We start from the raw sequence: 25,645 nt of genomic DNA, 5'->3' as shown, positions 1-25,645 counted from the left end.
ATAGTGGGGTTAAGTTCAGAGTTCAGTAAGAACTGTTATGTTAATAGTTATTAATTTAAAAAATTGTTTTGAAGATACCATTCTGATGGTGTATTTCTGTTGTTGCTGGTCTAGTGCGTAACAGACGTACTAACCGCAAGGAGCCGCCAATTTTAAGGTTTTGTATTTTTTTAATGTATTTATTTTCCGCGATATTTTTGCAGGTTGCTTGAGGCTGTTGGTTGCTTGAATTCTGGGTAATGGGGATATTTTAATGTTGTTATCAGCAGATATCTCATTATTGCCCTTTTGTTTGCCTTCCTTCTGCAACACTCAGCTCAGAGTTGCAATTAGGACTCCCATGCTGGTCAGGGCTCCATAGAAAACCTTCTCTGTTCAAAAGTGTGCAGATTTTCAAAGCCATTGCTTAAACATGTCAGTATTCCTTTCAACATATATTCTCTACTTCATCGTTCAATGCCCACTTTTCTGATTGAACCAGCATTTTCTGCAATTTCCATTCATATAATAGAAATGCAAAATGCTGTTCCCATTTGTGACTCGAAAATGTCTTTACTGTAGACATCTTAATGAGAATCAAAAATAATAGCAGAAACAGATACAAGATCCAAGGGACAGATACAACACACCAATTTTGTTCTCTTTGTCCCTAGTTAACATAGTGAAGCAGGACAAAACTTGATGAGCGCTGCAGTTACAAATTTTAGGTACTTTATTGTCAAAAGGTTTTGCAAATGAGAAAGCTATTTTTATTAAAATATCAATGGATAGAACATATTTGAAACTGGTTTAATATGGAAGTCTGCAGACACTGTGATTGAAGTAAAAGCATAATACTGGAGAAACTCAGCAGGTCAAACAGTGTACTTGTCAGCCACAAATGAGCCTGCAGCTGACGTGGACTTTTTACCCCCTCCATAAATCTTCGTCCGCGAAGCCAAGCCAAAGAAAGTACACTGTGTTTCACCAGCAATGTTTTACTTTGAAATGTGCTTTTTTTCGTATACTTCCTATAATCATTTTAAAAGGTTTCTCTATTTTCTTTATTAGATTGTGGCTTGAATGTTCACAAACAGTGTTCCAAGATGGTTCCACATGATTGCAAGCCTGATTTGAAACATGTGAAAAAAGTGTACAGCTGTGACCTGACAACATTGGTTAAAGCGCATAATACAAAGAGACCAATGGTGGTAGATATGTGCATCCGAGAAATTGAAAACCGAGGTGGGAGCTGCAAATCTCCTTTGATTATTGGCAGTCGCATATTATTGAGTGGGAAGGGTTTAAAACTGCAGTTTGGATGCATGCTGATTATGTCATGTTCACTTCTGAGCATTTATTTTTATCACAAAGATTTATTCAAGGATACGAAACTGAAATACCATGATCCTTGAAATCCGAAAAACAGAATCTGTTTGAAATACCTAACAGGTTAGACAGAATCTCTGGATAGAAATAATTAATACTTAAGATCAATCATCTTCAAAGTTCCCCAAGACTGTGTCCCAGACCCAGTTGTTTTCAATTGCTTTGTCAATAACTTTCCATCATAAGTTCAATAGCAGAAATTTTCATTGGGCAATTGTCCAATGTTCAATTCTATTTACAACACACGACAAGAAATCAGCGAATTGACACTTGTAACATTTATACCATGTCAGGAGCTATCGAGTGGCAAGAGAGTGTTTGACAAATAGCTCCATGACCAGAGGTGAGTTTTCATCCGTCAATACTGTTGGGTCACCATTTAACCTGGGGCAAAACTGGACAAGCTGAGTAAAATCAGTGGTCGTTAGGACCAGTTAGAGGTTTGACATTCTTTTCCAAATGATTTGCTTTTTTTTTTCTCCAAAGGCCATTCTTCTATAAGCTAGAGTTTGATGGAATTCTCTTCACATGTCTGGTTGTGTTCAATTCCAACAATCTTCAACACCAAATATTAAAAGACAACTCATTTGACATGCATCCAATCTACCACTATAAATATTCATCCCACCAACAATTGCACACAGTATCTATGTTATGCACCATCTACAGGCATTTACTTGCCTGGATTTCTTCCATGCCTCTGACCTCTGCCATCTAGCATGAGAAAGGCTGCAAGTCACTTGTAGGTTCCCCTTCAAATCACATTCCAAACTTGCCTGGAAGTATTTTGCTGTTCCCTCAAAATTTCTTGGTGTAAATCTTGGAATCTAATACTATGGGACGGAAAACCTTTACCAAAATATTCAAGCAAGTGGCTCACGGCCATCTCTTTAAAGACATTTAGGGAGAAATAATAAATACTGGAGATGATGATACCCATGTCCCATACCTCCCGAGGTTGCATTTTATCACTGCTGCTGACCCCTTCGATAAGGTTAAGATCATAGCAGTGGAATGTGGCAGCCGCAACAGAGGAAGGACCTCAAATTGATCCAATGGTCTGATGTGAAAATGTTCCAAACCTTTGTGGGATAGCTGGAACCAACAAATGGAAGAAAGCTTCCAAAACTTCTAACCAGACAATTCACCACAGCATACTGCTGCTACCATATAGTGTTATATGGCTAGCTCTCCACTGGCCACCGTGACAGAGGTGCACCAAAGAAAAGGTACAAGGACTGCCTAAAGAAATCTCTTGGTGCCTGCCACATTGACCACCGCCAGTGGGCTGATATCGCCTCGAACCGTGCATCTTGGTGCCTCACAGTTCGGCGGGCAGCAACCTCCTTTGAAGAAGACCGCAGAGCCCACCTTCACTGACAAAAGGCAAAGGAGGAAAAACCCAACACCCAACCCCAACCAACCAATTTTCCCCTGCAACCGTGTCTGCCTGTCCCGCATCGGACTTGTCAGCCACAAACGAGCCTGCAGCTGACGTGGACATTTACCCCCTCCATAAATCTTCGTCCGCGAAGCCAAGCCAAAGAAGAAGAAGACTGCTGCTACCAGAGTGCAAGAAGACCTTATGCTTTGATGTTGAATAAATTATTAGAATTTTAAGTACATCTCCGTCTAATGTAAAGGAGAAGCTCCACGAAACATTCAACATTGACATATGATCCTAATTTTTAGTTTATATTTCTTGTCTACTCCTTTCAGCCCTTAGTGGGTTGCGTAGCTGTGGGCAAGGAAAAGGGTTTTTCATGCTTTTCTATTTAGACCCAGGACTTTGTCTCTGGGCTTAAGATAAATTGAAATTGTTTGAGGTTTCCCTTCAATGGATAAAAAAGCTTTTGAAATTAATTTGGCAACCTGCTTCCTTAATTATTTTTAAAAACAAATATTTGTAAAGAACAAATAAGCAAATTATTTATAGTTGGGAAAATAGCTTACACATTAATGCATCCATGCTCATACTGTAGGATCCTGGGAATTGCAGCACAGACTGTCAGTTTTACATGGAGGAGAAACTTGGAATTTTACATAATCCAATGTCTTTAATAAAATTGGCAATTAATATATAAAAATGTGATTAATGTCGGGTTATTGGAAATGAGTTGTTTGTAGTTGAGCTGAGGGTTCTAGTTGCATGTTGTTTGTCTCTGATTCTGTGGCTTCATTCTTTTACTAATACAAGCTCTCAATTTCCATCTATTATTATTTTTTTCTACATTTTATAGGTTTGATGTCTGAAGGTTTGTACAGAGTGTCAGGATTTAGTGATCTTATCGAAGATGTCAAGTTGGCTTTCGACAGAGGTAAGTGCAATTTGATTTTGCTCAACAAACAAAACGGTAGCATTCTCAATAACCAAACGAACACTATGAGACTTTGAACATTTCAGACATTGAGTTACAGTCCAGTCAGAAAAAATGAAAAATTACCAGATGTTTTTGTGTTGCTCAGTATTGATCTTCAAATAAATCCTATTGATATGACAGTCCTTCAGCTTCCCAAGCTAAATAATTACAAAGGTTAATAATACAGGTACACAGGGAACAACAGCAGTAGCTGGTTGAAAATCTATTTCATGCTTGGTTGGAGACTATTTTTTGAACTTGAACTTTTCTGTATATTATATTTTGGAGTCTTAAATGTTTATTTTGTCGAAGGTATTAAGTCAAAGAGGACTTGATAAGGTTTGTACGAAAGTCCAAACCTTGACAACTGATGTTTACCAACTCCTCACCTCTACTTTGAAGTTTGAGATTTCATTGCACATGTGGAAGTATTTGGTGGTAGTGGCTGAGTCCCACTGGAAGTTTCCTGACTGTATTCTAACACTGAATTGCACATAAGCTTTAGCAGTGGTGCATGGCCTTGCTGCAGTTCGCTGGAAAATGCACTTTGGAACCTTCCCACTGAGCCTCTCTACACGTACAAATCAGAACCGCCACCAGAACAGCAAACTCATTCATTTGAACGGAAGAAGCAGATGCACAGGAATAAAGTAATTCACATGTCTGTGAATTAATTGATGTTGAATATTTCTAATTGTTGGAATGTATTTTGAATATAAATGATTTTAAAATATAATTTTTAAAACTATTTTACTTTAGTTTGTTATGAACCGCGTGTATCGAGCAACAATAAACAATGAACCAGGCAGTGTTTAATTTTTAAAAAACACTAATTTTATTTCTATCTATAGTCTTAACTCTTAAACTATCCTTAACACTAAATATATCCCCAACTATGCACAGGGGTACTAGTGTATATGTGTGTGTGTGTGATATAGTCCAGGCCAAAATGTAGAAAGTTACGTCAAAGTTCAGTCTTTCAAATTCAGTGTTGAAACGTAGGCCTTTGAAATTTGATGCCCAGAATTAATGTTGAACTGATGGAATAGTGGAGTTGTGTCTGCTACAGACTCATGAATTCTCCTTGAGTTCCCTTTGAAGAAACGTCCGTCCTTTTGTAGGTAAGACTTGAACTGGGCGGCTTCTACAAAGCTTCCAAGACCCAGGCGCCGGTCTCTCCAAGTGACCTTCACTGTTAGTCATACTCAAAATGAAGCACTTTGCTTCACAAAAGACCCTCCTGATACAGGTCAATCCACTCATAAGGCCCAGTCATTCAAAGAGCGTGCTTTGCTCTGAATTCCACAAAAAGACTGGCCATAAGAGCTGCTTCAAAAAGCTGCTTTCTCTTCAGTAGACAGAATGGTTCTCCCTTGCAAAATCACAATCTCTTCGCAAATGTATCAAATTTCTTCCCTCAGTTCTTCCAATGTATCGAATTGTTGCTGGGCTGTATGGTGGTGCTTGTGTGAAATATTAACTGAGACCATTCAGTTCTTCATGTCTATACTATCCCTTACAGTGATAATCACATTTTACTAAAACAGTAGATTATAATGTTATTTCCAAGAACTTGTGAATATTTATGAACGTCAATGTCATAGTTCTGTCAACTATCAAAGTTTTATTTACTGCATCATGCAATGACCTGCTGTTGCACAAAACCTTGCCATTTTAGATTGAGATCGTTTTGAGCAATAACTAGTCATCAGTAGTAAAAACTCCTAAGTCCACATATGTCACTTGTGACTTCACATGGCTTTCCAACAATACTTTCATTCTTTCCTTCAAGAAATATTAATATTTGAAAAGTTGCTTTCTATTTAAGCAAATACTCCCAGTTCATAGAGTGGGAAAAGTCAGATTGTCACATCTAGGGATAGGATTTACATATATTTGGTAATGCATGGTCAGATTAGGGGCAATCAGCAAGGCTTTGTGTGGGGCAGTGTCTCTTATAAATTAGGATTTTTGAGGAAGTAACAAAGGTGGTTGATGAAGGTACGGCAATGGATGTTGTTTGCATGGATTTTAGCAAAGCATTTGATAAGTACCCTCACTGTAGGCTGATCCAGAAGATACAGATGATTGGATTCATGGTGAATTGGTAGCTTTGATTCAGAATTGGCTGGTCTGCAGAAAACAGAGTAGTGATGGGAAGGGTGTTATTTGGGCTTGAAGCTCATAACCAGTGGTGTTTTGGTGTTGGGACCTCTGAAGTTTGTGAATTATATGAATAACCTGGTTGGAAAAAGTCGTTGGATTAGTAAGATTGGCGGAGTTGTGGACATCTTAAAGGGCTATATAAGAATACAGAAATATTTAGATAAGTTATAAATACAAGCAGAGATACAGGCAGCTGGAGTTTAATCCAGACAAGTGTGAGGTCGCATGGAAGCAGAATATAAACAGTTAATGGCAGGATTCTTAAAAGAAATGATGTGCAGAGGGATCTGGGGGTGGTGACAAAAAAAGTGTATGGACTGCTTGCTTCAATTAGGTAAGCCATTCAATATAAAAGTAAGGAGGTCTTGTTGCAGCTATATGAAACTGGTCAGTCTGCACTTTGAATATTGTGTGCAGTTCTGGATGCCCCATTGCAGAAAGGATGTGGAGGCTTTGGAAAAGATAGAGAAGAATTTTACCAGGATGCTGCCAGAATTAGAGGTTAATAGCTCTAAGAAAAAGTTGGACAGATTTGGGTTGTTTTCTGAGGAATGTCAAAGGCTGACAGGTAACCTAATAGAAATTTCTAAACTTCTGAAGCACTTTGATAGGGTAGACAGTCAGAATCTTTTGAGTGAAACATGAACGTCTACCAACGTTGCAATTATAGTAAGAATACAGAAATGCTGGAGGAGTTCAGCAAGTCTCGAAGCATCCATAGATATATAACCAACATTTCAGTTCTGAGCTCTTCTTCAAGCTATGAGTAGAAGGCAGGCAGGCATCTGAATTAAAAGACTGGGGAGAAAGGAAGAATGGGCAATGGGAGGAGTGAAGACCCACAGACAAAAGGTACTAATTAGATAAGGAGAGGAAGACAGGAGAGAAGAAAGGTGAGAATTGGTGGTGTGTTTTTGGGTCTGTGAAAGCAGAGCTGAGGGAAAGGAGACAGGGAAAAAGAGACAGAACTAGAGGGAAGGAGCCTTGGGGAAAGATTAGGACTGGGGGAAGTCAATGTTAATGCCATCTAGTTGAGGGTGCCCAGACAGAATATGAGGTGTTGTTCCTCCAATTTGGGGGAGCGGGGAGGGGGGGGGATGGTCTCAGTCAGCAGTGCATGAGAACATGAACAGAGATGTTGGCAAGTGAATGGGGTGGGGAATTGAAATGGGTAGCCACTGGGATATCCCAGCTATTGCAGTGGACAGAGCCAAGGTCAACTGAGTGATCTTTCAGTCTTCATCCAGTATCTCCTATGTAGAGGAGACCATAAAAGGAGCATCAGATGCAGTAGATGACCTCTGCAGATTCCAAAGAGAAGTGTTGTTTCACTTGGAAGGACTGCTTGTGGCCCCGATTGGTGGTGAGTGAGGTGTGGGAGCAAGTGGAGTACCTCCTGCGGTCAGGCGTAGGGGCTAAGGGAGTGATTTGTGAGACGGGAGGAGTGGATGAGGGAGTCATGGAGGGATCAGTCCCTGCAGAAGGCAGAGAGGGGAGGAGAAAGGAAGATCTGTGTGGTGATGGGATCGCATAGATGGTGAAAATAATGGAAAAAGATCTGTTGGATGCAGAGGCGGAAGGCTGGTCATAGAGGATAAGAGGAATCCAGTCCTTGTTGTGCTTAGGGGTGGAGGGAGCCAGGCCAAATGGAGGATACGGGGGTCAGGGCAGAGTTGATGGTGGTAGTTGGGAGGCCACATTTTTGAAGACGGACATATGACAGCTTATGGATGATCTGGCATAGAAGTCCTCGTCCTGGGAGCAGATGGAATAGAGGTAGAGGAATTGAGAGAATGGAAAGGAATCTTTACGGGGTCAGTGTGTGAAGAGGTGTAGTAGAGGTAGCTGTGGGAGTTGATGGGTTTACAGTAGATATATGTCGATAGTTTGCCTCTCGAGATGGAGACTGAGAGATCGAGAAAGGGGAGAGTGTTGCTAGAGGTGACTGACAATTTGAGGTCTGGGTGGAAGCTGGCAGCAAAGTGGATAAAGTTGATGTGCTCCACATGGATGTATGAGACAGCACCAATGTCATCAGTGTAGCAAAGGAAGTGTTGAGGAACCTTGGATGTGTAGGCTCCCTGTAGCAAACAAAAAGGCAGGCAAAGCTAGGGGCTATGCAGGTACCCATTACTACCCTTTGAGAAAATGTAATGAGTCAAAAAAGAAGTTATTGAGGGTGAAGACAAGTTCTGCCAGCTGGAGGAGGGTGTTGGTAGAGGATAAAAATGCAATGCTGGAGAAACTGAATGGGTCAAATAGTGTACTTTATATAACAAAGTTAATGATACATAACCAAAGTTTCAGACTTGAGCACTACAGCAAGGTATGAGCAAAATGTAGGCACATGCCTGAGAAGGGAAAGGGGCACAGACCCACAGACAGAAGGTAATAGGTGAATAAGAGAGGTGGAGCACACCGACAAACAGGGGGAGGGGGGAAATAACTGAATGGAGAGGGATGGGGGTGTAGAAGTGGAGAAAAAAGATAGGGGGAAAGGGAAAAGAGGGAGAACAGGGAGTGGGTAGCAGAATCCAGTTGGAGAATGCCCAGACAAAATATTAGGTGTTGTTCCTCCATTTTACAAGTGGGGAAGGGAACAGGTTGGGCCTGTTGTAAAGAAAGAAATGAAGGGATTTGAGTCCTTCAGAATTGGAGATGGGAGATGTAGAGTGATTGATGTCCATGGTAAAGATGAAACTGTCAAGTTCAGGAAGCTGGAAGTTGTTGAACTGACGAAGGGCATGTGAAGAATTTCAGGGGACTGGAAGTGATTAAGGGACTTCTATATTTCCAATCAACCCTCTCAACTTCACCACTCCCCTCATTCATTCCAATCTTACCCTGCTCTCTCTCTGCATGAATCCCATTCTCACCATCAAACATACAGACAAGGATAGCACTGTTGTTGTCTGGCACACTGACATCTATCTGGTCGAAGCCAGATGACAATTCTCAAACTCCTTCTCTTACCCCTCCCTACCAAAACTCATCAAACCACTGTCTCACACACTATTTCTGAACTCGTCACTTCCATCATCTCCCTCGCACAGCCTCCAACTTCATTGTTTCTCAACCTTGCACTGCCCGGTTCTTCTTCGTACCCAAGATCTGCAAACCCACATACTCCTGCCCCACCAAACTGTATCTGCTCTTTTCAACTGGTCCCGGGTTCATTCCCCCTCTACCTACATCTGCAATACTTCACATGCTATCCATCATTTCAACAACTTCCAGTTCCCTGAACTTGACCGCCTCATCTTTACCATAGACAGCTAATCGCTATGCACCTCCATCCCCCATACCAAAGACCTCAAAGATCTTTGTTTTGTCTCAGCGACAGGCCCAACCAATCCTCCTCTACCTGGCAGAATTTGTCCTTACTCTCAATAACTTCTCCTTTGACTCATCCCACTTTCTCCAAGTCAAAGGACCCCAGCTATGCTTGTCTTTTTATTGGCTACATGGAGCAATCCATACAACAGGCCTACACAGGCAAGCTCCTCTGCTACATCAATGACTTTTCTGCTGTCTCATGCATCCACAAAGAGCTCATAAACATTATCCACTTAGCTACCAGATTCCGCCCTGACTTCAAATTCACTTGGTCCTTCTCCAGCAACACTCTTCCCTAACTCGATCTCTGTCTCCGTCTCAGAAGTCAAACTCTCAACAGACATCTTCCACAAACCCACCAATTTCCACAGCTATCTGCACACTTGTCCCCTGTAAGGATTCCGTTTCTTTCTCTCAATTCCATCGCATCAGCTCCCAGGACGAGGTCATCCAAGATGTATTCCTTCTTTAAAAAACATGGCTGTCCCTCTACCACCATCAATTCGGCTCTCACACACATATCCTCCATTACCCGCACATCTGCCATGGCCCCCTCCACCCCTACATGTAACAAGAACAAGATTCCTCTTGTCCTCACCTACCACCTCCACCAGCCTTCATATCCAGCATATCCTCTGCCATTTCTGTCACCCACTACCAATCACATCTTTCTTCTCTCCCCACCACAGGGATTGCTCTATCCGTGACTCCCTCATTCACTCCTCCCTTCCCACCAATTGCCCCCTTGGCACCTAACCTGGTGACCTCAGGAGGTACTCCACTTGCACCCACACCTCCTCCCTCCCTTACCACCATTCAGGGCCTCAAACAGTCCATCAAAGCGAAACAACACTTTAGTTGTGAATCTACTGTAAGGAGATTGTACGTTCTCCTTGTGTCCATGCGGCTTTGGTCTGGTTTCCTCATTTTAAAGATGTATGGGATTGATCTGGTGCAGACTTCTGTACCTGCTATATCTCTAAAAAGAAATCTCACTTGCCAGCAGTGTTAGGAGGGGTTAGGGGAGTTTACACAGAGTGGTAGATGCCTTTAGAGGTCTGCCATGAGTAAGATGGAAGTAGATACAGTAGTAGTGTTTGAGAGATTTCAAGATAGATTCATGAATATCTGGGGGGGTGGGGGGGGAATATATATATATATATATATATATATATAGGCGAAACCAGAAAAGTTTTAGTTTAAATTGGGCATTATGTTTGGGACAGACATGTGGGCTGAAGGGCCTGCTTTGTACTGTTCTATGTTCGTGTTTCCCTTAAACAACAGCCATACTAAAATTTTAGTAAAGCAAATTGCCACCATAGTTGCAAAATTCTACAACTAAAATGGCAATTCTGTTCATTTTGCAAAATCATCTTTCTCAACACTTTTAACCAAAGATCATATTTGTGCTGGTTCCACAAAAATGTACAACTGTTGATATATTTTGTCATCTCTGATTGGACTGGTCACATTAGTGCTGCTGCTTCACTGTTCCTTGGACTCATGTTTAATCCTCATCTTCTATCCAATCTGAGTGGAGCCTGCATGCTCTTCCAGTGGCTGTCTGGGTTTCTGCCACATGGTCTTGTTTCCTCCCACATCCAGAAGATGTGCTGATAGTTAAATAGTTCTGGTAAATTATCCCTTTGAGTGGGTAAGTATCAAAACACCTAAACAGGGAATTGATCAGCATGTGAGAAAGAATTAAGTAATGGGGTATATGGAAATAAGGAGGGGGGATATGGAACTGATGGAAACATCGATGAGAGCTGCATGGATGACTGAATGGTCCCTTTCCAATGTTGTTCTTATTAAAATGTCTGCTACTTGATACTATTCATTGTGAGATATGAAGTTTGCATTGGCTACCTTTCAAGATAGTGTTGCATTTTGGCAACTACAGTAACAGTCCTCTATATTTACTTTGCAGAAAGATGTTGCATTAAGAATTGAAGAACCTACTGGATCTGTAGTGAATGTAATATAATAATTATATTAAATTGATTCTCCATTGATTTGTTTTTGTTAACTGTTTTGGCTCCTAGATGGTGAGAAAGCAGACATTTCTGTGAATATTTATGAAGATATAAATATTATCACTGGCGCGCTTAAACTCTACTTCAGAGATTTGCCTATTCCACTAATCACATATGATGCATACCCAAAATTTATTGAAGCTGCTCGTGAGTAAAATTATGTGCATAAAATATTGCAATGTGTGCATATTATTGATTTACTGGTTTGTCAATTTAATATAACAAGATATTTTGAATGTTAAGTCACCTATCAGTCAAGTTTGTAAAGCCACTACTTCACTGTGCCAGAGACATCAGCTCAATCCTGTGCTGTCTTTGTGGAGTTTGGACATTCTCTCCATGACCATGCAGTACAGAAAGGTACTGGGGAAACTCAGCAGGTCAGGCAGGCTCCATAGAAAGTGAAAGGAAATGGACTTTTCAGGCTCAAACTCTTCTTCAGGAGTGGTGAAAATTTGGCAGATGCTTGAATAAAAAAAGTGGGAAAAGGGAAAGTGGAAGGATCACAAGTGCACAGCAAAGAGGTAATGGGTGGATGCAGGCGAGAGGAGAGTAAGAAGCCGAGAAATGATGGGGAAGAGCCAAGAAAAATAATTCTCTCATAGAAGCAAGGAAAGGGGCTGGGGAGCCAAAGAAAAGAAGAAAGAGGAATGAGGGAGAGAGATATTTGGAGAAATTGGAGTCGTTTATGGTTGGAGACTGCCAAGTCAGATGTTTCTCCATTTTGTGGGTGGCCTCAACTTGGCAGTACATAAGGCTATAGGCAAACATGTCAGTGTGGCAATAGGGTGTGGAATTGCAATAGTTGCCCACTGAGAGGTCCTTGCTGTGCAGCAACGGAGCAAAGGTACTCAACTAACCTATCTCCCACCCTGTGTTGGGAGCATCAGATGCAGTAAGTAACCTGTACAGATTCACAGGTGAAGTGTTGTTTCACTTCAAAGGACTGTTTGGGCCTTGAATAGTGGTTAGATGTAGCACTTTCTCCAGTCTCAGAGCAGAGTATCGGGGGAAAAGAGATGAGAGGTGAAGGAACCGCGGAAGGAGCAATTGCTGTGGAGAGGGGAAGGAGAGGAAGACTTGTCTGCTGGTGGGATTATGTTGTAGGTGGCAAACATTGCAGAGAATGATGTATTTGATGCAGAGCCTGATAGGGTGGTAGGTGAGGACAAGATAAATCCTGTCCTTGTTGCGTCTGTGGTGGAGGGAGAAGATCACAGCAGATGTGCGGGAAATTAAGGAGATGCAGGTGAGGGCTGCGTTCATTGCAGCAGAGGGGAAACCACAACTTCTGACGAAAAATATGCCATAGAATGGAAAGCGCCATCCTGGGAGCAGATGCAGTGGAGACAGAGGAATTGAGAGAAAGGTATCAAGAATCTTTACAGGAGCCAAGGTGGGAAGCAGTGTAGTCAAGGTAACAAGGTTGACGGAAGATGTCTATTGTAGTTTTTCTTTGAAAATTGTCCCAGGATGAGCACTCCATATTTATGGCTGAAGCATTTTATGTTAAAATGCTATTTTCCTTCTATACCTTTATCAACATTTTTTTTGTTAAGATTGCAGAATTTTCAATATAGCCGAGTAACGAAAAGCAAATTTATATCCCTTTTGCCACAATACTTCTTTAGCCGAATTAAATTCTCGGCATCTTCTAATAATTTCTTGACCCAGATCTGCATAAAAAAATACCCTGCTATTTTGAACCATCATTGGAACCTGATTTTGCCATGCTTTCTGTACCGCCAGTCGGAGTATAACTTCGCTATCCTGATATTTCAAGCAGCGAATCAAAACTGCTCATGGTAATTGGCCTGGAAACAGTTTCTTCCTTAACGCTCTTTGCGCTCAGTCTAATTCCAGACCATCCGGAAAGAATTCCTTGCCCAACACTTCTGGGATCCATTTCTTAAAAAACTTCACTGGATCCGAACCTTCCATATCTTCCGGAAGACCTACTATCTTAACATTATTTCTACGACTTTGGTTTTCTAAAGAATCAATCTTCTTCAATAATTCCTTCTTCTGAATCCCCCAATCTACAAAAGAATCTTCCACTTTTTCCATTTTTTTCTCTATTACATTCCACTTGATTCTTACATTCAAGAAAAGCCTCCTCAATCTTTTTAAAGTTATCTTGTACAGTATCCACTGATCGTATACATCTAGTAACATCACTCTTAACTACATTGATATCTTGCTTCACAAAAGTTATTTCTTCACACATGGTGTTCATTTTAGTTTTCATTTCCGAAAATCCTTGAGTCATCTGATTAGTCATCTGCATTGACATATTTGACAAATGTTCCATTTGCTGCACAATCCCTTCCAGAATTGTAAACACAGAATCCATTCCAGGATCCATCACCTTTGAGGCCGACCTTCTTTAGTCTCAGTCCCCAGTTCTTCAAATTCTAATAAAGTTGAGCTCTCTTCTTTCTCCAAAGCGATGGGTCCTCTTCCGGTGCGGCTGCGGGTCTGGACACCCGACGACAGCGTGCCGCCCAGATCTACAAGGAAATGGGCGATCGTCATCACTGTCATCTAAGAGAAGGGTTAATGGAAATGGGAAGAATGGAAAATATAGAAAGAATGGGGAAAAAAATTGAATTGAAGCAAAGTCTTCTCGATGTTGAAGATCCGAAACAATCATTGGGACTGGAATCACTGGGTGGAATGTTTCTGTTTAAGTACTTTGTGAAGTCTGACTGGGGGGGTGGGTGACACTGAGACCTTTAGTCACCTGCCATTTGTGGACTTCACCACACCCAGATTTTTAGGGGGCTACTACTTTTTAGTAGTTTGTTTCAGGAATTTTTTTTTAAATAGGGGGGATTAGAATATGGTGAGATTTAGAAGGGGAGCATTATTTTATAGTAGTGTGATATATTATTAGATTTAGTGATGTCTAATTTGAATTTTGCAACCCAGGCGAGGGGAGTAGCGATATTAGTTCATAAGAAATTTGAGTTAGAATCATTTGAAGGAAATGCGGGTAGGGTTTTGATGGTCAATTGTAAAATTTTTGCTGAATCATGGACTTTGTTAAATATTTATGCACCTAAAGTAGATGATGAATGGTTTATGTCAGAGACTCTTCTGTTGTTAAATCAGGCCAATAATAATATTTTGGTAGGGGGGAGAATTTAATTGTGTTTTGGATCCTTTATTAGATAAATCTCTGAAAAGTATAAGGAAATCAAAGACAGTAATACAAATAGGGGCTTTGATGAAAGATTTGAACTTGGTTGATGTTTGGAGGAGAGTGAATCCTACCGAGAAAGATATTTCTTTTTATTCATCTTGACATGATTCATTTTCTAGAATAGATTTTTTTTTACATTTCAGCGCATTTGTTGGGTAGAGTAGTGCAGGCTGAATATAAAAGCTGGGTTGTATCGGACCATTCGATGTTATTTTTCTCTTGTGTGAGTTCAGAGGTGGGACAGTTGTCATATAGATGGAGATTTAATACAATGCTATTGAAGAAACCGGAATTTATTACTTTTGTTAAGGAGCAAATTGCATTATATTTGGCTGAGAATGTTAACTCAGTGCATAGTAATTTTGTATTGTGGGATGCTTTGAAAGCATACTTACGAGGGCATATTATCAGTTATACTACGAAAGTTAAAAAGCAATATGTGGTGGAAAGTTCAATGTTAGAGAAACAAATTACTGAATTGGAAAAGGAATTTCAGAAAGATGTTACAGAGGATAAAAAAGCTGCTTTAATTAAGTTGAAATTGCGTTATAATACATTACAAACCTATCAGTATGAGCGTTTACTTAATCGATCTAAGCAACGTTGTTATGAATTAGGTGAGAGAGCTCATAAAGTATTAGCATGGCAATTAAAAACAGAACAGGCATTGCAAACTATTAATGCTGTGAAAAAGAACTCAATAGTTACCTATAAACCTCAGGAAATTAATGACCAATTTTATTTATTTTACCAAAAGTTATATACTTCTGAGGGAAAGCAGGACGTCGGTTCTATCGAATCTTATTTATCGAAATTAAATTTACCTGTTTTAGGGGAGGAGCAGATTAGAGAATTAGAAGTTCCATTTATGGATTTTGAGATTAAAGAAGCTATACAGGAGATGCCAAATGGAAAGCCACCAGGAGATGATGGTCTTTCAGTTAAATTTTATAAAGTATCTTATGAAGATCTATCTTCTGTATTTGGAAATGTTTTACAGCAAGTAACTGAAGAACAGTCATTACCTGAATCTTGTTCGAGTGCTATAATTACAGTGATTCCTAAGAAAGATAGAGATCCATTGAAAGTATCCTCGTATAGGCCTATTTCTTTATTAAACGTTGATTATAAAATTAAAGCAAAAGTGTTGGCAAATAGACTTGCTGAGCATTTACCTCAGTTGATACAGGTTTTATTAAAAATAGAAACGCATCTGACAATTTTCTTAGATTGATAACTCTGGGCAATGCATTTAGACAGCAACCCAACCATCCAATGGTGGTTGCGCTGGATGCGAAAAAAGCCTTTGATAAGGGCGAGTGGAATTTTTTATTTAAGGTATTAGAGAAGTTTAATTTCGGCCCTCATTTTATTGACTGGGTTAAGGTTTTATATACAAATCCAGTTGCTAGGGTGGTGAGAAATGGCCAAATGTCTCTATCATTTAAATTAATGCAATCAACCCAACAAGGTTGTCCATTGTCACCAGCCTTATTTGCATTGGCTATTGAACCGTTAGCTCAAACAATGCGACAGAATGATAAGATTAAAGGAATGAAAATTGTGGATGATGAATACAAGATTAATTTATTTGCAGATGATTTGTTGGTATATTTGACAGAGCCTGAACAGTCTATGAAACACTTACAAGATTGTTAAAGTTTGGAGAATTGTCTGGATATAAAATAAATTGGGATAAAAGTGAAATATTGGCAGTTGAGGACAGGGATTATTCAGAGTATAAAAGTATTATAAAATTAAAATGGTCCGATAAGATTAAATACTTAGGAGTGGTAGTAAATACAGATTATCAGTCCCTATATAAATTAAATTATATTCCTTTATTAAAAAAGATTAAAATGGATTTGATTAAGTGGGAAGATTTACTGTTGACATTAATTGGTCGAGTAAATTGCATTAAAATGAATATCTTTCCTCGAATTCAATATTTGTTTCAGCCCATACCGTGTTCGCTTTCAAAGGGTTTTTTTTTCAAGATTTGAATGGAGCAGTGTGGGAGTTTTTGTGGAAAGGGAAATTACTTCATGTAGCTTTATTTAAATTTACATGGAAATATGCCCTAGGTGGATTGCAGTTACCTCATTTTCAAAATTATTATGACGCAGTTCAGTTGAAATTTATTAGGAGATTGATGGATATGGATCAACCTCCGAGTTGGGCAAAGGTGGAAATGACTTGTATATTTGAAGCTGAGATACATCAATTTATGTTTAAATGGGATTTGAATTTGTTGCGAGGATGTAATATGCCGGTATTAAAACATTTGTTAAAGAGGTGGGTTAAAAGAAATAGGGTTTTAGGATCAAAGGGTAAACTGTCAATTCAAACCTCGTTATATCATAACCAGCTTATTCCTTTTTCAATGTTTAATAATCATTTGAAGAAATGGAATTCTAAGGATATAAAGATAATTCAGGATTTTTTGAAGATGGTCAATTCCTTTCTTTTAATCAATTGCAGGAGAAATTTGATATCTCAGTAAATTCCTTATTTGTGTATTATCAAGTTAGAGCTTTGATAAAAGAGAATTATGGTACAAAGATGTATTTACCTTTGTTGATGAAATTTGAGTCTTTGATTTCTTCTGTACTTAAGAAAGGTTATATTTCGGATATGTATCAATTGTTACAAGAAGCTATGGATAAGCCGGGCTGGGAGAAATCTAGGCTTAAATGGGAAAGAGATTTAACTTGTATTTTTCCTGAAGACAATTGGGAGGCTATGTGTCATGATAGTGTAACTAAAGTGTCCAATGTACGATATGGAATGGTCAATTATAATTTTTTACATCAGTTATATTTGACTCCAGAGAAATTGAAAAAGAATGGGTTTAGTAATTCGGATTCTTGTTCTAGATGTGGATTATGTACTGGAACTTTTTTACATGCAATCTGGTCTTGTGTTAAAGTACAACCATTTTGGGAAGGAATTAGGTTGATTTTGGAAAAATTATTTAAAATTAAATTACCATTAGTTTCATCGATTTTTTTTGGGATATATGGTTTCTTTAAAATGATTAGGGTTAGATAAATTTCAAATTGCTTTTGTACGTTTGGTGCTATCTGTAGCATGGAAGTGTGTAGCTAGTACCTGGAAAGATAATGTGGAGGCTAATATTTCACATTGGCCTAATGAATTGAGAACTTGTATTATTATAGAAAAAATTACATGTAATTTGCACGATAATTATCCATTTTTTGTTCAAATGTGGTCTCCTTATATGGAGTATATGAATTTAGACATACTTTGAAATATTTTTTATATTTACTATATTGTTTTTTATATTTGGCTCCCCTTAAGGGAGCTGGTGGGAGGGTGGGTGGCTTTTTTTATAGATGTCAAAAAAATATTGTTCTCTATTTTTCTTTGTTATTATTGTAAGTTGATTGTTATCTTTCAATAAAGTTTTCAAAAAACGTTTGTAGAATTTCACAAATAATATATTCAAATGTTTGAATCATTTGAAGTTTAAATGATTGATATTCTGCTTCTGTTACAGAAATTCCAGATCCTAGTGAGCGATTAGAGTCCGTTCATGAAGCATTAAAAATGTTGCCACCTGCGCACTGTGAAACTCTTAGATACCTTATGGTTCATCTAAAGAGGTATGTCTATTGATGTTGGCATTTTGTATATATTTTTTATAAAGTTAACAAATATCTTCTTCAGATTTGTGTATTAATTTTCTCTCCTAGAAATTTTTCAATTTGTTGAAAACCTTATCTACACTCTCAAATTCTATTTAAATATCCATATTTGTATTGACATGGGAAACTGAAGATGTTGAAATCTGAAACAAAATGCAAACTGCTGAAGGAACTCAGTGGGTCGTGCAGGTCCTGATACAGGGTTTCAGTCCAAAACATGCCTCCACAGATGCTGCTCGACCCACTGAGTTCCACCAGCACTTTTGTTTTTAATATTCTGTTTCTTCACTCCCTCTGCCATATATCTGCAAGAATTCAAGCTGAAAATACTTCACATAATTCTGCCAGATTCAAGGGGACAATTTCTTCCAAACTATGCATCCTTTAATAGTTCAGTGAGGAACGGTGAATGTGCTTTGTTAAGAAGCCATATTGCAAGTATCTGTTCAACTTGAAATTCAAATTTTAACGTCTCAGCTTTCAATATAAAAGTAGCAACATTATTTATATTTAACCAGTTTATTTTTTAAGAAAACAATTACTGCACCATTAAAGAAGAGGTAATAACAATCAAATTCTTCAGTTTCCAAATATGGATTAAGTATTGGTTTCATGAAAATTTTTTTTTGTGTCAATAGAACGTTTCTGATTAAACACACCTGAATAAGGAATAAGCTTTTTCTTAATTGTTTAAGTGCATTAGATACCACCATGGCAGTTGGCAAACTTAACTTTGTTTTCTCTAATATATCCAAAATTTATAAAAAGGATTTTTATTCTTGTTAAGAATGTCAGATTGTTATCACAACCTACCAAGTCACTAATGGCTTTTAAAAAAAGAGATGTACTATGCTTATCCAGTCTGGGTTATCTGTCACTTTAGTCCCAATGCAATAAGGTTGCCTTTTAACTACACTTTGAAATGGTTCTGTAATATGAAACTGCTTTTAAAAAAAAGTTAATAAAATCAGATAAGCTAGTTGGTATTGGCCTATGCACTAGAATAATACAGGCACAGTGAGACCATTCAATCCTGTAAGTTGATCCTCTTTAAAATTGGAAACTTGTGCAAAAATTGGATGCCTTGTCCAATAAAACCAATCTTTTGCACAGATTTATTTCCTTAGCCTCAATTCCAGGCTTCTTCTTCATCTTCCTCCAGCAAGATTAACTGACTAAAAAATGGTGATATAATGATAAATAAGGGAGTGGTCCCAAGAATTGTTAATGTTAACAGTAGACCCATGGAGAAGGTGATTTAAGTTCTTGGAAGTCACTATCTTGGAGGATCTTTCCTAGACACAACACACTAATGGAATTGTGAGGAAAGCACGTCAGCACCTCAACTTCCTCAGGAGTTTGTGGAGGTTTGATATGATATCAGAAACCCTGGCAAATTTCTATAGATGTGTGGTGGAAAGTGTGCTGACTAGCTACATCACAGTCTAGTATGGGGACAGCATACCCATGAGCGTAAAACCCTCCAAAAGGTAATGGACATAACCCAGGATGTCACAGGCAAAAACCTCCCCACCATCGAGAATATCTACAGAGATCGCTGCCGTCGGAGAGCAGTCCCAACTATCAAGGATCCACACCACCCAGTACACTTCCTGTTCTTGCTGCTACCATCAGGAAAAAGGTGTAGGTGCCGCAAGATTTGCACCACCAAATTCAGGAATAGCTGTTACTCCTCCACCATCGGACTCCTCTACAACAAACTCAATCAGGGACTCATTTAAGGACAATAGACAATAGGAGCTGGAGTAGGCCCTTCGGCCCGTCGAGCCAGCACCGCCATTTTACAGATCATGGCTGATCACTACCATCAGTACCCCTTTCTAGCCTTATCCCCTTACTTTAAGTGTCCTATAGTTAAATCTTTTTGGTTAGGAATAGGTAATTTATTGGACGAATAACGGGGATTAAGTTCTTACAGGATCCAATGTTATTTTTACTGAGTGATATTAAAGGTGTTGAACCTAAGTTGAAATGGATTATGTATCAAAGGAAATTTGTTCAAGTTGCCTTAGCAATAGCAAGAAATGTATTTTCATATCTTGGAAGTCTGATATAAATTTGGGTATAGAAAGATGACATGCTGAAGTTCGGAGTTGTATACCACTTGAGAAAATTACTTAAAATTGAAGAGATAAATGCTACATATTTTAGAAGATATGGAGCCCATATTTACAAAATATGGGTGTAAATATTTAAATGAAGTTCTGACATTCCCTTTCTTCTTAAGGTCTCGGTATACTATAACAAACTTTAAAGTAATAGGCACCCCTGTTGAGAGTCTCTTGTCCTTTTTTGTCAGGGATAGAGGGGGAGAGGATGGTATTTAGGGGGGTTTTCTCATCTATTTTTCTCTTTTTATAAGCTATGTGTATTTGTCTTGATTTGTGTTAATTTTAATTGGTTTTGTGGTTCTTTATTCATAATTTTTTTTTTTAAAAAGACTCTTTAGGACCTATTTTTGTTCTCCTTGTATTGCATGGTCAGTTTATGTACATTTTGTTATCTGTTTACATGTGTACGTGTGCACAGATTTGTTTTTTTTTGCCTTGTCCTCTGGAAAAAGTATCTCAGAGTTGTATGTGATGTCTTGTATGTTCTTTGACAATAAATCTGAAATATAAATCTATGAAGTTAAGCATGGACAATAAAACTTCCAATTCATTATCACCTATTCCTGTCACTCAGCTTGAAATCTCAAAACTTCACTGTAAAGAAAAACATGATGTACCTTGGGAATTTGAGAGTCCGTTGCTGGGAAAGGCTCACTTGCAGTACTGCAGACAGAGCCGGCCAAGTGTGAATGAGAGTGCCTGACAAACTAGGCCGTGAAAGAGCCATTGAGACCTGTCCAGATCATGTTCACTATTATAATTGCCAAAAACTTCATGAGGAGACAAGATGCAGCCTCCATCATGTTGTGTGACACTCCAGTGGGACTAATGAGATCAATCACAAACTCACCTTGAAACTCAGAATTATAAACCTGGATCTTGCACCCTATCAAAAACAACAAATTTCTATTAGGCCAGAACATGTAACTTAATTGTCTGGCGTAAATCTTGATGAGGAATGCAAAAGGGAATTCCAGGAAGAGCAGTAGTAAACTTAAACATACAATTCGAATTTGATAAATGTACAACACACGCACATAAACATGCTAATCTGTGAAATTTTCATAAAATTTAGATCAGGCAAAGTTCTGCATGTTTGTTAATAAACGACAAGAGAAGCATACTCCATGAATGTCACCATCCTAAGTAATGGTGTAAACCAGCACATGAGTGCAAAATACCAGGTTGACTTGTTCCAACAACATGCACCCAGGTTTATCCCAAAGTCTCCACCACATTCTGCAGTGTGTCCCATTGAGAACTCACCAGCACCTTCCAAGCTCAAACTTTAAGTTGTCTAAAAGAATAAGTTTCTGCATATATTCTTTATAGACTGTTGGATGTCAGAGATTGAGTGGGCTAAATGGTCTTGTTTGAAGCTTTGTTCTTTTGTATTGGATGTCCACGTCGATTCTATTTCAAAACTCAATGTCATTTTACTTAATGGGATATCCTTTCTCATTTTTATGTGGATATATCTCCTTATTGTGATAGAAGCAACAATGAAGAGGCTTCATTAATTCATATGGTTTGGAAATACTGGAATGAAATATTTCAAACTTTTCTGTACTCTTTAAAGTTAATTTAAAGCCTAATCTTTTAACTGCCTTGTTTGGAATTGTTGGAGAGAGTGGCATAACTCTAACAGCATGTGATTTGTATGTATCAGCTTTTACTTCTCTTATGGCGAGGGGGGCAATGCTGCTCAGATGGAAGGTCATTGCTCCGCCTACTTATGCTCAATGGCTACGTGATGTCATGATTAAATTTAGAGAAGATTAGGTGCTCAATTTCTGATTTGAATTTAAATTTTCAAACACTGTGGGGACGTTTTATGAATTATTTTCAGAATCTGATTTAATATGAATGCAGAAGTGTTGACTAATAAGGTAATTTATTACTTTGATGAGGAATTTTTTTTCTCTCCTTGCTAAACAGCTTTGTTTTTGGTAGTGGGTTTGGATTTATTTTAATAATAAAATATTACTGTAATTATAGTTTGTTTAATTGCGAATACAGGGGACCTTGGATGAACTGGCATGATCTAAGTGCAATATATTATTCTTTGACTTTTAATCTGTGTTCTTATGTATGCTGTATTTTTCAATGTGAAATTTCAATTTCAATAAAAAATATTGAAAAGAAAAGACATTTGATTAGGAATCAATGTCTAGTCCTTTATTTCGAACACTCCATCATACGTCTGAACTCAAGGATTTTGTTTTTTCCTTTTTGGCTATGAGATTTGGATCGTTTAATATTCAAACCAAATGTATAAAAATCAGGGCAGAGTGAAATAACTAAAGAAAAATGACTTCTTTGAAATAAAGTATTTTAAAAAGATAGCACTCATGTAATCTTTAACTGGCTATGCAAAATAAGTTCTTGAAAGGACTTAACTGACACCACAACCAATTTTAAGCCCAATGCAATTCAGAGTATATTATGTATAAAGCATAATTTCTCCACCTAGACTAACACTGAACTTAAAAGTTGGTGTTCCCTTGATTTTGCTTACAAGTTGTAAATACATTTTCAATATTTCAAAGATTGAAAGTTCTTCCAAATGTTCAGTAATTTCTAACTAACAGCAGCAACTTGACATTTGATTAGGAAACCAATTAAAATGAATGGTTTTGAGTCAAAGCTATAATGTATTAATTTGCAATATTGCTTGATTTGTATCTTTGGTGTCCTGCTGACTGAATATTGCAAGTTGAATACTAAAAAGGATATTTGTTTCTTGCAGGGTTACCCGACATGAAAAGGACAACTTGATGAATGCAGAGAATCTTGGTATTGTCTTTGGACCAACTCTAATGCGAGCTCCGGAACAGGATCCTATGGCAGCCTTAAATGACATACGTTATCAGAGACAATTAGTAGAGATACTCATCCAAAATGAAGATCTTTTATTTTGACATCGAGGAGAGAGCATTTATAAACAATTGCAGGAAGAATTCGTTAAATTATTTTATTCTGATTGTTGTTTCAGTGAGCAAGCCAAGATGATAAAAATCATTTGAACTTTTTTTTTAATGGTAGTTCAGACATAATTTTGAATACTATAACTGCTGGATTGTACTTGGATTCTATAAGAGATACATTTATGAATTGCATGATTTGATCCTGATTTTTGTCATCTTCAGTGGAGCAGCAGAAATGTTAGTTTTTCTTAAATAGTATTAATGATCTTGCATGTCTGATTTAGTTTTAGTGTATTTGTTAAATGATCCAACTATACTTGCAGTGGTTGGCTATAAAAACAGGATTTCAGAGTATACTATTAAGATTATTGCAATGAAGGACACTTGCCAATGTACATTTCAGTACTTTGAACCACGGTATTTGTCATAGTTGTATAAATTTTACTTGTAGATCTTTCTTCTAAAGCAAATTGTTTTGTATAATATTTCAGTACAACCTATGTAATCAATACCAAATATCTCTGTTTCATCTGAAACAAAGATTTAACTTTTATTTTTATCTTAATTTATTAAAATTTGCATCACTGTATTTTGAAGAACCAAACATAATGTACAAATATTCAGTGATGTTCTCAGCATTTAGTCATATGCCTGAATGGTTATTTGATTGTAGTGAGTTCAAAGTAGTACAAAGTAATGGTTTAAAACAAATGCTGTTAGTTAGAAATTACTGAACATTTGGAAGAACTTTCAATCTTTGAAATATTGAAAATGTATTTACAACTTGTAAGCAAAATCAAGGGAACACCAACTTTTAAGTTCAGTGTTAGTCTGGGTGGAGAAATTATGCCTTATACATAATATACTCTGAATTGCATTGGGCTTAAAATTGGTTGTGGTGTCAGTTAAGTCCTTTCAAGAACTTATTTTGCATAGCCAGTTAAAGATTACATGAGTGCTATCTTTTTAAAATACTTTATTTCAAAGAAGTCATTTTTCTTTAGTTATTTCACTCTGCCCTGATTTTTATACATTTTGTTTGAATATTAAACGATCCAAATCTCATAGCCAAAAAGGAAAAAACAAAATCCTTGAGTTCAGACGTATGATGGAGTGTTCGAAATAAAGGAGTAGATCATAAATGTCAAATATTTAAGATGAAGGAGACAATTGGTGCCACTACACACATCCTTTATCATTTTCATAGAATCTCCTCATGTAGTCTTTGATAAAGCATTTAGTGCATATTTTAGAATGAATAAATGCAAAATTTAGAATGGGCATTAATTTTTGAAAATAGAAAATAATCACATATAGTTGAAGGAATTTTATGTAAAATGGGTTTGAATTTTCATGAGAGATGCCAAAAGGAAGTTTAAAATTTCCAATATTTGCTGCTGACTGCATTTCTACATTGGATCCTTTATGGAGTCCAACAAATGAACATCCATTTGCTGCATTTCCCAGAAATGACAATACGAAATATACCAGCTGATCTTGCACCAGGTTGGACCTGGCATATATCTAGAAGTTCCATTCATTTCAATAGACATGAATGGCTACAAGATAGAAAGGTAAGTTACAGATCATTACTTTCTTTAATTGTGTTTAATTGTTCAATTATATTTTTAACTTTTAATTCTATTTTTGAAAAAAAGTTATTTTGTGATTTCAATAGGATTTTAAAATTGTGAATGTAAGAGATGGATTTGATCATTTGTCACAGTTGAGCTGAGAGGTGTGGTTTAAACAGATGTCAATTAAACAAGAAAGCCTGTCGACACTGTGATTGTAGTTTATTACCCAAAAGTACTGGAGAAACTCATCAGGTCAAGCAGCATCCATAGGAAACAAAAATACTTGACCAACATTTTGGACCTGAGCCGTTTGTCGACCAAGGTATGAGCAGAACGCAGACAGGCACCTGAATAAAAAGGTTGGGGGAAGAGCACAGACCAACCGGCAAAAGGTCATAGGTGGATATGGGTGGGAGGGTAGAAGAGAAAGCAGCTCAGAGATGATGGGGGAGAGTAGCTCTCTGAATAGAGAGATGAGGTGGGGAGCTGAAGAAAAGAGGACAGAGGGAGAGGGAAAGAGAGAGATAGGAGGAACCGATGGAAACCGGAGAAATTTATGTAAATGGCATCCAGTTGGAGAGAGCCCAGATACAGTATTAGGTGGTGTTTCTTCATTACAAATAGTACACCTAATATTTCATCTGGGCACTCTCCAACCAGATGGTATTAAAATCGACCTCCAGTTTCTATTAGGTCCCTCCCCTGTTTTCCTCTCTCCTTATCTGTTGATCTCCAGCTCTTCACCCACATCCCTCTCATTCAGCGAGCTACCTCCCCATATCACCTCAGCTGTTTTCTGTTCTCCCACCCATTTCCACCTATGACCTCTTGCCAGTTGACCTGTACTCCTCCCCCTGATTCTTTTTT

The 25,645-nt window shown here is 38.0% G+C and overlaps 1 protein-coding gene across 3 annotated transcripts in view; it reads left to right on the top strand.

The window, feature by feature from the left end:
• Nucleotides 1-25,155, top strand: part of chn1 (chimerin 1) — a 112,573-nt gene extending 87,418 nt beyond the window's left edge. For all 3 annotated transcript variants that reach the window (XM_069935777.1, XM_069935776.1, XM_069935779.1), the window contains 5 exons: nucleotides 1,051-1,224; nucleotides 3,609-3,686; nucleotides 11,279-11,416; nucleotides 17,995-18,100; nucleotides 23,024-25,155. In XM_069935777.1, coding sequence (XP_069791878.1) covers nucleotides 1,051-1,224; nucleotides 3,609-3,686; nucleotides 11,279-11,416; nucleotides 17,995-18,100; nucleotides 23,024-23,195 — 668 coding nt within the window. In that variant the 3' untranslated portion in view covers nucleotides 23,196-25,155. The remainder of the gene's footprint in view (nucleotides 1-1,050; nucleotides 1,225-3,608; nucleotides 3,687-11,278; nucleotides 11,417-17,994; nucleotides 18,101-23,023) is intronic.
• The last annotated feature ends 490 nt before the right edge of the window (nucleotides 25,156-25,645 follow it).

Source organism: Narcine bancroftii, chromosome 4, assembly GCF_036971445.1.
Source record: "Narcine bancroftii isolate sNarBan1 chromosome 4, sNarBan1.hap1, whole genome shotgun sequence".
Lineage (NCBI taxonomy): Eukaryota > Metazoa > Chordata > Chondrichthyes > Torpediniformes > Narcinidae > Narcine > Narcine bancroftii.
The sequence above is the reverse complement of the archived record's forward strand: the minus strand, read 5'-3'. Positions and strand labels throughout refer to the sequence as shown.